The sequence below is a fragment of the Thamnophis sirtalis genome, unplaced genomic scaffold (genome assembly GCF_051295495.1).
Source record: "Thamnophis sirtalis isolate CommonGarterSnake01/CBP01778 unplaced genomic scaffold, rThaSir2_p1.2 scaffold_5, whole genome shotgun sequence".
Taxonomy (NCBI): domain Eukaryota; kingdom Metazoa; phylum Chordata; class Lepidosauria; order Squamata; family Natricidae; genus Thamnophis; species Thamnophis sirtalis.
In genome coordinates this window covers 12010029-12026190 of record NW_028261385.1, presented here as the reverse complement: position 1 = coordinate 12026190, position 16162 = coordinate 12010029, and the positions used below count along the sequence as shown (strand labels likewise).

The following is a 16162-nucleotide window of genomic DNA, read 5'->3' as shown; positions in this document are numbered from 1 at the left end:
TCTAGAAAAGAAAGCAAGGGGAACCCAGATGATACACTATTAAATGTGAAAGGGGGGGGAGAGGGGGAAAACAGAAAAGAAAGTACTAAATATACATGTGTGTGTGTGTTGTATTTGTGCTGATAAATAAATAAAGGGAGACTAGTATAGATCTATTTCAAGCTATTTAACTCTCATCAGCTAGCCATACCCTTACTGGGATGAGAACCTTTATCAGCACAAATACAACACAAATGTAACAAAGGCAACAGTAAAAATATTGGGTTTCTGTCTGGATGGTCTCTTGTGACGAGCCGATAGACAGAGAATGGAAGCAGCAAGTCTTCCTCCCATATTTGGGCATACCAGGGGTTGTGACACACACACACACACACACATATATATATATAGTATATATATATTCAAGAGTGAGATATAAAGGGGAAAAAACATAGGATAAATTAGCGAAGGAAAGGGAATAAGAAATGATCCTAAACTATATTTGGGTTTGCGGAAATACCATCCCAAGAAAACATAAATTGAGTTTTGAAAGAAGCACCTATAACAACAGAAAAAGAAAGGGAGAGAAGACGAGAGGAAGAGGAGGGAAGGAAGAAAAAGGTAAGGAGAGGAGGGTAGAAGGGAGAAAAAGAGAAGGAGAGAGAATAGGAAGGGGATGAGGAAGAGTAGGAATAGGGGAGAGGTAAGTGAAGAAGAAAGGAAAAGGAGAGGAGGAAGGAAAGAAGAAGAGAAGGGAGGGAGGGAGAAAAGAAAGGGAAAATAAGGTGGTGTAAAAACAGGCTCATGGGATGGTAAATAAGGCAACTCAAATTGTATATTAAACCTTTTAAATGGAATAACAAATGTATAAGAATGACAAATGTAAAGAACTATGTGAATGTATACCTATAATTGTATGTAAGAGAATAAAAAATAAAAAAACTGTTCAAAAAAAAAGTATATATAGTCAAGGCTATGGTTTTCCCAGTTGCAATGGATGGCTGTGAAGGTTGGACCATAAGAAAGGCTGAGCGCCAAAGAATGGAGGCCTTTGAACTTTGGTGCTGGAGAAGACTCCTGCGAGTCCCTTGGACTGCAAGGCGGTCCAACCGGTCAGTCCTAGAGGAGATCAACCCTGACTGCTCTTTAGAAGACCAGATCCTGAAGAGGAAACTCAAGTACTTTGGCCACCTAATGAAAAGGAAGGACTCACTGGAGAAGAGCCTCATGCTGGGGAAGATTGAAGGCAAAAGAAGAAGGGGATGACAGAGAATGAGGTGGCTGGATGGAGTCACCAAAGCAGTCGGCATGAGCTTAAATGGACTCCAGAGGATGGTAGAGGAGAGGAAGGCCTGGAGGAAGGTTGTCCATGGAACGTTGTGATGGGTCGGACACAACTTCGCAACTAACAACAACAACCTTAAAGGCTTTTGAGAGGTGCAGGAATATGTTTACGACTGTTGTAACTTTACTGGTTCTGTAGCTCAAGAGGGCACAACTTTTCAGGGGAAGCACAAAATTTGGTGTGGGGGGGGGGACAATTTCACCTTGAGTGGTATGCCGAGATCCAAAAACCAGAGTGTCAGAAGGAATTAAAATGTCCAGACGGAGCTGAGATTGCACAAAGCACTGCCTTTTTTTTTTTTAAGTGTGTTGCCCGACAGCATTTATGCAACTCATTTTCCTTGGTGATTCACAATCAACCCATAAGTTGTGTTTGCCTAATATTTAGAAACAGAAGCTAATATAATGGGAAATCCACCCTAAATTTAGCACATCAGACAACATGCTAGATATTTAAGGAAGTTGTGTTGTGCAAATACATCCTATGGGGATTCGGGCGAAGGCCAGCTTGTTCCAAGGGCGTACAAGCCACACAACTCTAGGCATCCTTAGCATGGTGCCAAACACACACTTGCAAATTGCTTGCAGAATTTGTACAGTTGTGTTCTGGAATACCACAGGCCACAAGACTTGCAGAAGGGAGTGTACAGAAGTGATTTTGGGGTGCGGGTGGAGAAAGGTAGCCCTTGACTTACACTCGTTTATTTTAAGTGAGTTTTGCCCCATTTTGCAACCTTTCTTGACACGGTTATTAAGAGAATCACTGCAGTTATTCAGCTTGTAACACGGTTGTTAAGTGAATCTGGCTTCCTCGTTCACTTAGCTTGCCAGAAGATCACAAAAGGTGATCCCATGACCTTGGGAGAGTGCCAAGCATCCAAATTTCGATCACATTATCATGGCAGTGCCACAATCGTCATATGTGTGAAAAATGGTCATAAGTCATTTTTTTCAGTGCCTTTGTAACTTTGAACAGTCACTAAGCAAATTGTTGAGAACTAGCTCTATTGATTAGACTCAATAATATTATAGCACTAATTATACTATAGGCAGATAGTTCTCAATTTACGACCACAATTTGTTCCTAAGTGAGAAATTCGTTAGGTGAGTTTTGCCCCTTTTTACAACTTTTCTTGCCACATTTATGAAGTGAATCACTGCAGTTGTTAAATTAGTAACACGGTTGTTAAGTGAATCTTGTTTCCCCATTGACCCGGCTCGTCAGAAGGTCACAAAAGAGGATCACAGGACCCTGGGACACTGCAACCGTCATAAATATGACTCAGTTGTCAAGCATCCGAATGTAAATCATGTGAGCATGGGGATTGCTGCAATGGTCGTAAGTGTGAAATCATAAGTCACTTTTTTCAGTGCCACTGTAACTTCGAATGGTCACTAAGTGAACTGTTGTAGGTCGAGGATTACCTGCACTCGATAATATTATATTATTGATTATATGTTATATTAGAAACACTTGATCCACATCAGGGCTGTGGCTGATCTCAGGGAGGGTAGGTGGGTGTGGCCAACTGGGTGGGTGTGGCCAACTGGATGGACCACTGCCCAAACTGCTGGCATGTTTCCTCTTTGCATTAGGTTGATCAGGCCGAAGCCAGGCTGGCTCGTAGTTTCCCCTTCGCATTGGGTAGACCGGGCGAAAGCCATACCGGCTGGCCCCTTACATTTCCCAGGATGGCCCCAAGGGCCGGATGCGACCACATCGTGGGCCGGGACCGGCCCACGGGCCTTGAGTTTGATACCCCTGATCTAGATAGACTTGCTTCTGACCAATGCCGGTTCTCCTCCTTTTGAGCCGAGGTGGCGCAGTGGTTAGGGTGCAGTACTGCAGGCCACTTCACCTGACTGTTATCTGCAGTTCAGCGGTTCTAATCTCACCGGCTCAAGGTTGACTCAGCCTTCCATCCTTCCGAGGTGGATGAAATGAGGACCCAGACGGTGGGGGCGATATGCTGACTCTGTAAACCGCTTAGAGAGGGCTGAAAGCCCTATGAAGCGGTATATAAGTCTAGCTGCTATTGCTATTGCTATTGCTATTTGAGCAAAAGTCGAACAGTCTTTTTTGTGACTTTGAGCCTGAGAAGCGTCACGTGGATTTCTTAATTTGCAAATAGATAACAGAAGCTGAAATAGCAATTTACAACTGCAATTAAGGGTTATTACACTATCTTATAGTTGCAGCTGGATTTTCTGTTGCTCTCCTACCCCTCATGCTTACAAAACCTGTTGAACAGCCTCGACTCAACCCACATCAGAAGAGGCAATCTTTCCTGAAGGTGACTTCTCCAAAGTACTCTCACAATCCCAAGAATACAGGTAGCCCTCAACCAGAATGGAGTCCAAAATTTCTGTTCTTAAGTGAGACATTGGTTAAGGGTTTCTCCCCCCACCCCCGATTTTACAACCTTTCTTGTCATAGTTGTGGGTTTTTCTTAAATTTGAAAAAGGGCTGCAACTGAAGCCACTTTATTTTCATTCACCTTCCTCTTATTTTTTTATTATAAAAATACATATTTTAAACACATACACCCATAAACAAAACAGAAATGTGGATTAAAACAACAAAGGAACCAAACGTTCTAACTTTTAACTGCTATGTCTTAATTTATCTTAACTATATCTTATCTTATCTCTCTCTCCTAATGCTTCTATTACATCACTGTTTTAGGTTTCCTTAATTTTTGTTTCTGTCTTCTAACCATTTGTTCCACATTAGATAATATTCTGATTCCTCCTTTCCTTGTATTTCTTTCGTCAGTTTGTCCATCTCCGCACATTCTAAAATCTTCCTTTGGTACCAGATTGTTTTTTTCCTATTTTGGGCATACGTTATTCTCGCCGCAGTTATAATTATGCAGGATCTTGTCATAGTCGTTAAGTGAATCACAGCAGCTGACAAAATGAACAACCCAGTTGTTAAATGAATCCTGCTCCCCCATGGACTTGGCATGTCAGAAGGTTGCCAAAGAGGATCGCATGACCTCAGGACAGAGCGACGGTCATAAATATGAACCAGTTGCCAAGCATCTGCATTTTTGATCACACAAATCATGGGGATGGCTGCCAAGTGTGTAACTGTGAAGAATGGTCATACATCACTTTTTTCCAGTGCCGTAACTTTGAACAGTGACTAGATGAACTGTCGTAAGTCGAGGACTATTTGTAGCGAGGCCAATAGAAGGACTAACCGATGACACATGAAGTACACTTATTCCCTGGGGCAACACTTTAAGTTACAGTTAAGCAACAGTATAAATCAGTGCACTCTAATAAAACCCCAAGGGAAGATGTGTCAGGCCAGGGGTGTCCAACTCAATTTCATTGAGGGCCACATCAGGTTGTGTTTGGACGGGAGGGGGGCAGGGGGCGCCGCCAGCTTGACATCACTCATGTGACGTGAGGCACCAGTGGTGAGCTGATACTCTGCCATTAAAAATGGGCTTCCAAGCTCCGTTTTTGGCTGCAATGGCCTCCTGCAAAAGTGGAGTGGCCCTCCCGAAATCCGTTTTCACTGGCCTAGGCACCGTGGGCCGGTCCTTCACTGTTTTCAGGGCAGCCCCATGGGCCGAATCCGACCCCCAGGCTTTAAGTTTGACACTCCTGTATTAGGCTCAATTGGCAAAGGAATCCACCCTCATCTCAATAACTCGGAAACTCAGTTTCATCTAAACCATGGTTTATGGCACCAATAATGTGGTGGCTATGACATTGCAGACCATCAATTGCAAAATTTGTTCAAACTGACCAAGCCCTACACGAGCAAAAAACAAAAAACAAAAACCCCAAAACATTGTGGAATAGCATGCATTAGAAATCTACATCTACATCTCTCCAAAATTCTGAATTTTGCCGCAAGACACTGCATTTGCCAATAGCCCTGCACTTCTGAGGATCTGCTGAGAACGAATAAAATGAATGAAATGAAATGAATGAATGAATTCCAACGGGGAAATAAAAACACCAGGAGAACCTATTGAGCAGACCATTAAATTCAAGATGAGTTTGTTTGCCATAAGACAATTTAAAAAATGAGGCATCGCTCAAGGTTTTTTTGTTTTGCTATTGTTGACAATGCAATTTAACGCCTCTTCCAAAGCAGCTTAAACTACCCTTTCGCTACCCTTTCTAGCTATAGTTGGGTTGATAACATCTTCAACTATTTGAAATCCTTGAATCTATTACTATAAATCAAGCGGGGGGGGGATCAGCCAAGGTCAGCAAACACCTGACTAAAATAAGACCACCGATAGCGTTACCCTATATTTAGACGTGATCGTATCATTCTGCTTGTCACATCGTCCGATTTGCTTGCTTAGTAGTCTTAGGGCGACTACTGCAAAACTTCAGCAACTGCTGAAGTTTCCACTCTATAGCGGTTGCTTCCCTTAAACGTGGTTCGAGCTGGGCTTAGCGCACAGGCAGCGCATTCAATGACTCCTTAACTCCCAAGACGGGGTACAGAATCATGGCCTTTGCGCTCTCATCCCCCCCCCCAAAAACCCATACAAAACCCACCAAGAGTTTGAAGGGGGGGGGGCAATACTGTATAAATGGCACATCAAGGACACGTGGCTTCAAACGCTTAACCAAAAAAAAAAAACCCAATCTTGCAAACCTTTCCTGGTCAAAGTGGCAGAAAAATCCCCTTCCACTTTGTCTAAGGAAGAGATTCGCCGCGAGTGGATCCGAGCGGGGAGGGTTTAAGCCAAAGGCGGCTCCATCCAACCCCGCCGTTCTCCAAGGGGGAGGGTGTTCCTTCGCCCGGTGATCAAACCCGGGTTGGCTCGCGTTCTCACGCGCATCGCGCGCGCCTCTTCTCCCAGGTGAGCAGTCACCGATCTCTTGACCGCTCCCCTCCTCTCCATCTCCCCCAACCTGACGCCCCCCCCCCAAAGGATCCCTTGTGGGGTGGGGGAAATAGCCTCAAGTTGTGACCAAGCGGGGACTCACCCACAGAAGCCTCGATCCGCCTTGCCTTCCCCCTTCCTGCGTCCACCGGGTGCCTCGCTGTGGACTGGCGACCCCCTCGCCCTCAATTCCCACCTCCATCTGCCCTCCCTCGACCGCCAAAGGATTCCTTGTCGGGGGGAAATAGCTTCAGGTTGTGATCAAGTGGGGACTCATCCACAGAAGCCCCGATCCGCCTTGCCTTCCCCCTTCCGCGCCCACCGAGTGCCTAGCTGGGGACTGGCGACCCTCCTCAATTCCCCCTCCATCTGCTCCCCTCAAAGCAGGGTCTCTTGTCGGGGGAAAATAGCTTCAAGTTTTGATCAAGTGGGGACTCATCCACAGAAGCCCCGATCCGCCTTGCCTTCCCCCTTCCGCGTCCACCGGGTGCCTGGCTGGGGACTGGCGACCCTCCTCAATTCCCCCTCCATCTGCTCCCCTCAAAGGATCCCTTGTCGGGGGGGAAATAGCTTCAAGTTTTGATCAAGTGGGGACTCATCCACAGAAGCCCCGATCCGCCTTGCCTTCCCCCTTCCGCGCCCACCGAGTGCCTGGCTGGGGACTGGCGACCCTCCTCAATTCCCCCTCCATTTGCCCTCCCTCGACCCCCAAAAGGTCCTTGTCGGGGGGAAATAGCTTCAAGTTTTGATCAAGTGGAGACTCATCCACATAAGCCCCGATCCGCCTTGCCATTCCCTTTCCTCGCCCACCGGGTGCCTGGCTGGGGACTGGCGACCTTTTCGGAGGACCCGCGAAGGGAGAGAGAGCGCAGGCTGGGATCCGTTCCGACCTAACCGGGAAGCCTTCCCAATGAACCGTGCCTGACCGTGTGTCTCCCACCAACACCAACACCTCCAGCCTGGCCGGGCGGGGGCATCCGAGGACACGCGGATCTTCCCCGCAGCTCTCCCGGGACGCGCGGCTGGCCGACGGGCATCTCTCTCCCCACCCCCCGGGCAGGGCTTCCAAGGCGCCCCGATCGCCCTGGGCGACGCCGCGGCTGCAGGTACCTTCGCTGCGCTCCGATGCGGCTCCGGATCGGTCGCCGGCGCCGCTCCAGAGGCTCAGCCAGAGGTGCACCAGGGACAGCCAAAGGCGCCATCGCTCCTCTCCGGGCGCGCGATGGGCTTCAGTTCGGCTGGCGGGACTGGGCTGGGCTGGGCTGGGTTAGCGATCAGTCCCGGAGCAACGTGGGCAGCGCGAGGGGAAGAGGAGCCGTCCGCGCGCGAGATCGTCCCCGGAGCAAGAGCGGCGGCAGCCCAGGCGGAGGCTCTTTCTTCGGCGGGGCTGCAAGAGGAGGCGGGGGTCTTTTCTAAATAGGCGAGTGGGCGCGTCACCTGACCCATGGCCAGAGGGGGACGGGACTCCCGAGGCTTCGGCTCCCGGGCGCTGATTGGTTCACGCCTCCCTGACGTCGAGCGAAAGCCGGCCAAAAGTCTCAATGGAGCTGCGACACACCCACCGGCAGGAGAGGGGGGGACCGGGCCGGGGTGGGGGCGTGAGACGGGGAGGCGAGATCAGCCCCTTCAACCGGGGAGAAGCAAGGCGGGTCTGTGGAGGATCCGGTAGCTCTGGGACTGTCGGTGGGACGCTGCTTGGAGGCGGCTCATATCTCTCTCTCTCTCTCTCTCTCTCTTCTCTCTCTCTCTCTCTCTCTCTCTCTCTCTCTCTCTCTCTCTCTCTCTCTCTCTCTCTCTCTCTCTCTCTCTCTCTCTCTCTCTCTCTCTCTCTCTCTCTCACTCTCTCTCTCTCTCTCTCTCTCTCTCTCTCTCTCTCTCTCTCTCTCTACACACACACACACACACACAGAGCGTACAAGAAGCAGGGGCCTCTGGGACTGTTGGTGGGACAGGGGACACAGCTTGGAGGCGAGTCATCGTTCACACACACAAACACACACACACACACACACACATACACACAGGGAGAGAGAGAGAGGGGAGAGAGAGAGAGAAGCAGGGGGTCTCTGGGACTGCCAGTGGGACACTGCTTGGATGCGGGCTCATTGTTTACACACACACACACACACACCACACACACACAGAAAGACACATGCACACACAGCACAAGACACAGGGGGTCTCTGGACAAATGCTTGCAGGAGGGGAGGTCCCCCCCCACCTGCGACTTGTTGGGGATCTAGTGGGGAAATGTGAAAAGGTGGATAAGAGGGACTTTCATCTGAAGCTTAGAGATCTTCAGATGAAGGTCCAGAGGGCTTTGGTTGGTGGAAGTGAGGGGGTCCCATCCCTGAGCAGTGAGCAGAGGGAGGGAGTGAACTCAGGCTCCATAAAACCAACACAGTTCTAGGCTGCATAAAATTAAGAGGGATAGAATCAAGATCACATGAAGTGTTAATACCACTTTATAATCCCTTGGTAAGGCCACACTTGGGATAATGCATCCAGTTTTGGTCACCACGATGTAAAAAAAAGATGTGGAGAATCTAGAAAGAGTGCAGAAAAGAGCAACAAAGATGATTAGAAGACTGGAGGCTAAAACATATGAAGAACGGTTGCAGGAACTGGATATGTCTAATTTAATGGAAAGAAGGACTAGGGGGGACATGATAACAGTGTTCCAATATCTCAGAGGCTGCCACAAAGAAGAGGGAGTTCAACTATTCTCCAAGGCACCTGAGGGTAGAATAAGAAGCAATGGGTGGAAACTAATCAAGGAGAGAAGCAACTCACTTCACAGATGTCTCACTTAGGGACAGCCATTTTGGGCTCAATTATGGTCGTAAGTGAGGAATAACTACTTTTTTTAACCAGTAGTGTGGGACAGGGTTAAAGTTTCCTTTTGCGTACTTCTGGGGCGTTTCTTTGAACTTTCCATCTTAGCCTGGGATCCCTTGGTTATCTCTGTCCAAGAACAAGCTGCCCCACAGCCCTGCTTAGCCAAGGTCATCCAGCTGCAAGGGAATCCAAAAGAGACTGGGTTATCATCACACTCCTGTCCCTGCAGATAATGTTGGTGCCACTCAAGTAGATTAACTTCCACCAAGGTCCTCCTGGTTTTTCTTCAAAGTTGAAAGAAAAAGATTGGGGCAGAGGGGAGAGAGAAAGAAAGAGGGGGTGGGGGAGAGAAGGAGAGGCTAGAAGGAAAAAGCCAGGGAGGAGAGGAGAGAGAAGGAAAGAAAGAAGAGAGAGAGAAACGAGGGGAGGGAAGGAGGAAAGAGAGAGAGAGAGAGAAAGAAAACATTAGACAGGAGGCAGGGAAAGAGGGAAGGAAGGAAGGAGAGAGAAAGAGAAAGAGGGAAAGGGAGGGTGGTGGGGAGGGAGCGAGGGAGACAGAAAGAAAGAAAAAGAAAGAGGGAGAAAGAAAGAAAGAAAACAAAAGAAAGAAAGAAAGAAAGAAAGAAAGAAAGAAAGAAAGAAAGAAAGAAGAAAACTAGACACAGAGATAGGAGGCAGGGGAAAAGAGGGAAAGGGGAGAAAGAAAAATGAGGGAGAACAAAAGGTAAGGAAGGAAAGAAAGAAGGAAGAAAGAAAGGAAGGAGAGAGAGAGAAAGGGAAAGGGAGAGAGGATGGATAGGGAGAGAGAAAGAAAGAAAGAGAGAGAGAAAAAAAAGAAAAAGAAAACTAGACACACAGACAGAAGGCAGGGAAAGAGAGGGAGAGGGGGAAAGAAAGAAAAGAGGGAGGGAGGGAGGGAAGGAAGGAGGGAAGGGAGGAAGGAAGGAAGGAAGGAAGGAAGGAAGGAAGGAAGGAAGGAAGGAAGGAAGGAAAAAATAAATAGCAGGAAGGGAAGGGAAACCCCTGTATGTGGAAATCCAAAGAGCATTTTGGTCAAGATCACCTCAACCCTGGTAGTGTTCTTCACAATGGCTTTTCATCCATCCATCACACTACTGGAGACCCAGTTTCTGACACAGGTGGTTTCCATTGATGTACATTATTTTTTCCACCAAGGCAACCTGCTTTCAACAGGGCCTTTCAATGCTATTGATGACACGGTTTACTTCCATTCTTGTTCATTTGCAAGCCAATTAAATTCTACTTAAAAAGTGCCCCACATCTTTTCTTCCCATGTTTGCTGGGGAAACTGCATAATAGGATATCAGGTTCCTGACACTGAGCTGTACGGCTGCAAAAGTTTTTTTTTTTTAATTCTTATAATGGATTAGAAAGGGATGTGGTGACTCAGTGGCTAAGACGCTGAGCTTGTCAATCAGAAAGGTTGGCAGTTCGGCGGTCCGAATCCCTAGCATCACGTAACAGAGTGAGCTGCCGTTACTCAGAGCCAAGGTGGCGCAGTGGTTAAATGCAGCACTGTAGGCTACTGCTAGATCAGCAGTTCAGCGGTTCAAATCTCACCGGCTCAGGGTTGACTCAGCCTTCCATCCTTCCGAGGTGGGTAAAATGAGGACCCAGATTGTTGGGGGCAATATGCTGACTCTCTGTAAACTGCTTAGAGAGGGCTGAAAGCCCTATGAAGCGGTATATAAGTCTACTGCTATTGCTATTGCTACTTGTGCCAGCTTCTGCCAACCTAGCAGTTCAAAAGCATGTAAAAATTAGAAAAGTAGAAAAAAATAGGAACCACCTTTGGTGGGAAGGTTCCCTTGCGCCTTCAGCATTTAGTCAGGCCGGCCACATGACCATAGAGATGTATTCGGATAGCGCCAGCTCTTCGGCTTTGAAACAGAGATGAGCACCGTCCCCTAGAGCAGTGTTTCTCAACCTTGGCAACTTGAAAATGTCCGGACTTCAACTCCCAGAATGCCCCAGCCAGCATTCGCTGGCTGGGGCATTCTGGGAGTTGAAATCCAGACATCTTCAAGTTGCCAAGGTTGAGAAACACTGCCCTAGAGTAAGGAACAACCCGCACATACGTTCGAGGGGAACTTTTACTTTTAATGAACGAGAAACCTTCCATTTCTTTGTAAAACATACAAAGAAGTGTCAATCTTTTCAAAAAAAATACTGTACTCCAGTGAACACTGAAGATGGAGATCAGGAGGAGGTGCTTAGAGGGAATGCTGGTTAAATTTGGGGGACAGTGGATGGAAAAGGAAACTGGAAAAGGAGCCCTTTATGATTTGTTTTGCTGATGTCTGAATCTGGGAATGCAACTTCCGAGAGCGATGGCTTTCAGATCTAATTTTCAGATGTAATTTTTTAGGGCTATAACCTGCGAAAATGCATCTCCAAATACAGATGGTCAGTCCTCAACCTATTGCCACAATTGAGCGCAACATTTCCATTGCTAAGCAAGACATTTTAAAGTGGGTTTTTGCACATTTGGGTCACAGCCGTTCAGCAAGTCACTTCAGTCATTAAGTGAATCATACGATTGTTAAGCAAATCCATTATTCCCCATTAACTTTTCTTTTTGTCCAAAGGCAGCTGGGAAGGTCACTTACCAGGGGCGTTTGTGAAAGATGGCTCAGTCACTAAATGGCACAGTCATTAAGTGAGACATCGTGTGACTGTGCTTGACTTCCAATGTTAGTTCCTCTAAAAATCATTAAATCACCCACAGTCTCTAAGCCCCTCGTGTCACCATGACTCATGACTTCCTGATGGCTTCTCCTTTGATCTGCTCAGGCAGTGGTGAAGATTGCAAATGGTCATCAAAAGACTGAGGAACTTTGCAACCCTGATAAATATGTGCCAAGCACCTAAATCACACTCATGTGGGTGCGGGGACATAGCAACAGTCACGAGTTCTAGGAGTGATTGAAGAACTGACAGGATAACAGAGTTGGAAGGGACCATGGAGGTCTTCTAGTACAACCCTAGTATTGGGCACTATCTAATAAAATGAAATTCAGTGGTGAAAAGAGTAAGGTTCTACATTTAGGCAAGAAAAACGAAATGCACAGGTACAGTATAGGTGGTACCTTGCTCAATAGTAATAACTGTGAGAAGGATCTTGGAGTGCTAGTGGACAACCATTTAAATAGGAGCCAGCCGTGTGCAGCAGCTGCCAAAAAAGCCAACGCAGTTCTAGGTTGCATCAACAGAGGGATAGAAGCAAGATCAGGTGAAGTGTTAATACCACTTTATAAGGCCTTGGTAAGGCTACACTTGGAATACTGCATTCAGTTTTGGTCGCAACGATGTAGAAAAGATGTGGAGACTCTAGAAAGAGTGCAGAAAAGAGCAACAGAGATGATTAGGGGACTGGAGACTAAAACATATGAGGAACAGTTGCAGGAACTGGGTATGTCTAGTTTAATGAAAAGAAGGACTAGGGGAGACATGATAGCAGTGTTCTAATATCTCAGGGGCTGCCACAAAGAAGAGGGAGTCAAACTATTCTCCAAGGCACCTGAGGGTAGAACAAGAAGCAATGGGTGGAAACTAATCAAGGAGAGAAGCAACTTAGAACTGAGGAGAAATTTCCTGACAGTGAGAACAATTAATCAGTGGAACAACTTGCCTCCAGAAGTTGTGAATGCCCCAACACTGGAAGTCTGTAAGAAGATGTTGGATAGCCATTTGTCTGGAATGGTATAGGGTTTCCTGCCTAGGCAGGGGGCTGGACTAGAAGACCTCCAAAGTCCCTTCCAACTCTGCTATAGTATTGTATTGTATTGTAACCTTCTGCTCAAGCTAGAGACCCTATACCTGTGATAGCTGACCTTTTCCGGACCGAATGCTCAAAGCACACACAATATACAATCCATGCGCAGCCCCACACATGCGCCCTGCCCCCGCACATGCGTGTGTGTGCCCCGCATACACCCCACCCTATGCATGCACAACAGAGACCCAAAGACCAGCTGGCCCATGGGAGGTGCATGCGCATACGTGGCGGAGCTGAGCTGAGGCAACAGCTCACATGCCCACAGAGAGGGCGCTGCATGCCACCTCTGACACATGTGCCATAGGTTCACCATCATGGCCCTTTACCATTTCATATACGTGGCTGTCCAGTCTCTTCTTAAAAGCCTCCAGTGATGGAGCACCCACAACTTCTGGAGGCAAGTCGTTCCGCTGGTTAAATTGTCCTCACTGTTAGGAAGTTTCTCCTTAGTTCTAGGTTGCCCTCTCTCCTTGATTAGTTTCCATCCATTGCTTCTTGTTCTGCCTTCAGGTGCTTTAGAGAATAGCTTGACTCCCTCTTCTTTGTGGCAATTGTTAAGCAAGACGGTTGTTGAGTGGGTCACACCCAATTTTACAACATTTTTGCCATGGTTGTTAAGTGAATCACTGCAGTTGTTTAATGAGTCATGCAGTCATTAGGTGCATTCAGCTTCCCCCACTGATTTTGCTTGTTGGAAGCCAGCTGGGAAAGTCACAAATGAAGAATTCTTTGGAAAAATGCACAGAAAGATAATAGAATAGGAATATGAAGACGTATGTATACTAGGAGACTTTAATGCCATTGCAAACAATGAATTAGACTACAAATCCACAAAAGTGAACAAGAAACCAAGGAACCCCCCCCCCCCAAAGTATTCCTCACAATAGTGGATGAATTAAATCTGCAAGATGCTTGGAGAATTAGACACTGGAAAGAAAGACGGTGTACATTTTACTCAAATAGACACCTGTCGTGGCTAAGAATAGACATTATGTGGATGTCAACACATAAGATTGACATAGAAACAAGCCCTTGGGCTGATCATAATCCAATAACAGTGACCTGGAAGGGATAGAGGAAAAAGGCGAGATGAACATTAAACTCAAATATATTGAATAAAAAAGCTTCCAGCAATATATGGAAAAAGAAATGACATACTTTTTCAAAGAAAATAGAAAAGAAGACACACAACACTGTGAAACATATGGGATACGTGTAAAGCATATATCAGAGGACTTGCAATACATATCTAGGAAAAAAGAACAGATAGAAGAGACAAGTGCAAAAGAAATTGGAACAGGGGTATAAGAGGCTGGAGACAGAGTTACAGAGAAATCCACAAAATAAAAAGGTCAAAAATATGATGGAACTACAAAAATATAAACTGAATTTGATAAAATGAAGATTGGGCAAACAAAATAAAATTGACAAGACAAAACGTCTTCAAAAATGCAAATAAGCCAGGGCGTTATAACTCTTATACCAAGGGAAGAGTTCCGATTTACAGCAAGTAAAGAACTACGGACCAATTTCATTATTAAATGTGGATTACAAAATTTTTGTATCAATAATGGCGGAAAGAATGAAGAGACTTTTAAACAAATTTATACATATAGACCAAAATGGGTTCCTACCTAAGAGACAGATCAGAGATAATGTGCAGATTGTACTGAACACTCTAGGGCAGTGGTTCTCAACCTGTGGGTCGGGACCCCTTTGGGGGTTGAACAACCCTTTCACAGGGGTCGCCTAAGACCATCGGAAAACACATATTTTTGATGGTCTTAGGAACTGAGACACCAATTTTATAATTGGGGGTCACCACAACATGAGGAACTGTATTAAAGGGTCGCGGCATTGGGAAGGTTGAGAACCACTGCTCTAGAGTGCAATGAAGCTCATCCAGAGAAACAAACGGCGCTGCTATTTTTGAATGTGCAAAAGGCTTTTGATAACGTAAGCTGGCAATTTATGATAATGCAGTTACAAATGATGGATTTTGGTGAGGGGTTTATACATATGATCAAAACTATTTATAATGATCAATCAGCAAAGTAAATGGTGATATAACTGAAAAAGTGGTAATCACGAAGGGAACTGGGCAAGGGGGTCCATTATTGCCACTACTATTTATATTGACATTAGAGACCCGGAACAGAGAAATAAGACAGAGCAAAGAAATAAAAGGAATGAGAATCAAAAAGAAGAATATAAACTACAAGCATTTGCTGATGATTTAGTGTTTATTATGGAGGATCTGATAGAAACAGAGCTGAAACTAATTGAAACAATAGAGGAATATGGTGAACACATAACAGAAAAACAGAAAAGAGAAATAATGGGAAAATTGGATATACAACACAAGAGCCGAGGTGGCGCAGTGGTTAGAGTGCAGTACTGCAGGCCACTTCAGCTGACTGCTATCTGCAGTTCGGCTGTTCAAATCTTACCAGGCTCAAAGTTGACTCAGCCTTCCATCCTTCCGAGGTGGGTGAAATGAGGACCCAGACTGTGGGGGCGATATGCTGACTCTGTAAACCGCTTAGAGAGGGCTGAAAGCCCTACGAAGCGGTATATAAGTCTAACTGCTATTGCTATTGCTAACACTGGTGGGTTGCAGGCGGTACGCTCCAGTACGAGAGTATCAGTGCCTGCCTGGAGCACTGGGTACCATTTTGGTATGGTGCTCCGGAGAACCCACCTACCTGCCCTAGTTCCTTACCTGTATTTGAAGGAAACGCGCCATCTGTGCACACACGGGCAGTGTACAGTGCCTGCGCAATGCTCCGCTGAGTAGCTGGAGCACTGTGGAAGCGTCGCGGACCATTGCAGGAGTAAGGATGCATGTGTGCGCTGCACGTGTGCACGTGCTGTGCATGTGCGCGCACTGCCACATGTGTGCATGATGCACATGTGTACACACTGCGCATGTGCACACATGCTACACGCATTCATATGGTGACTGCCAGGCCCCATTGCACCATACTGGTTGCAACGGGATCCAGAATCCACCACTGATATACAGCTAGTGAAAAAAGTGAAATATCTAGTTATTCAATTGACATCAAGATGTGAAACAATAAAGGAGGATAATTATTATGTTGAGAAAACAAATAGAAGTAGACTTGGAAAGATTGGAGGAATCTGCAACTATCATTAATGGGAAGAATAGTTGTAATAAAGATGACCATATTACCAAGATTTTTATATCTATTGCAAACAATACCAATAAAGTTAAGAGAAAACGAATTCTGAAAATATTAATAAAATAGTGTGAAATACATTGGCGGGTGGGGGGGGAAGCAAGAATTAATATAACAATTTTACAAGATGTAAG

General features: G+C 46.2%; 1 protein-coding gene across 1 annotated transcript in view; it reads right to left on the bottom strand.

The window, feature by feature from the left end:
* The window catches only part of LIPG (lipase G, endothelial type), a 47245-nt gene extending 31574 nt beyond the window's left edge, over positions 1–15671 (bottom strand). The window contains exons 1-2 of the mRNA XM_087715367.1: positions 15548–15671; positions 7299–7445 (exon numbers count right to left, since the gene is read on the bottom strand). Of these exons, the coding sequence (XP_087571493.1) occupies positions 7299–7445; positions 15548–15671 (271 nt within the window). The remainder of the gene's footprint in view (positions 1–7298; positions 7446–15547) is intronic.
* Between the last annotated feature and the right edge of the window lie 491 nt (positions 15672–16162).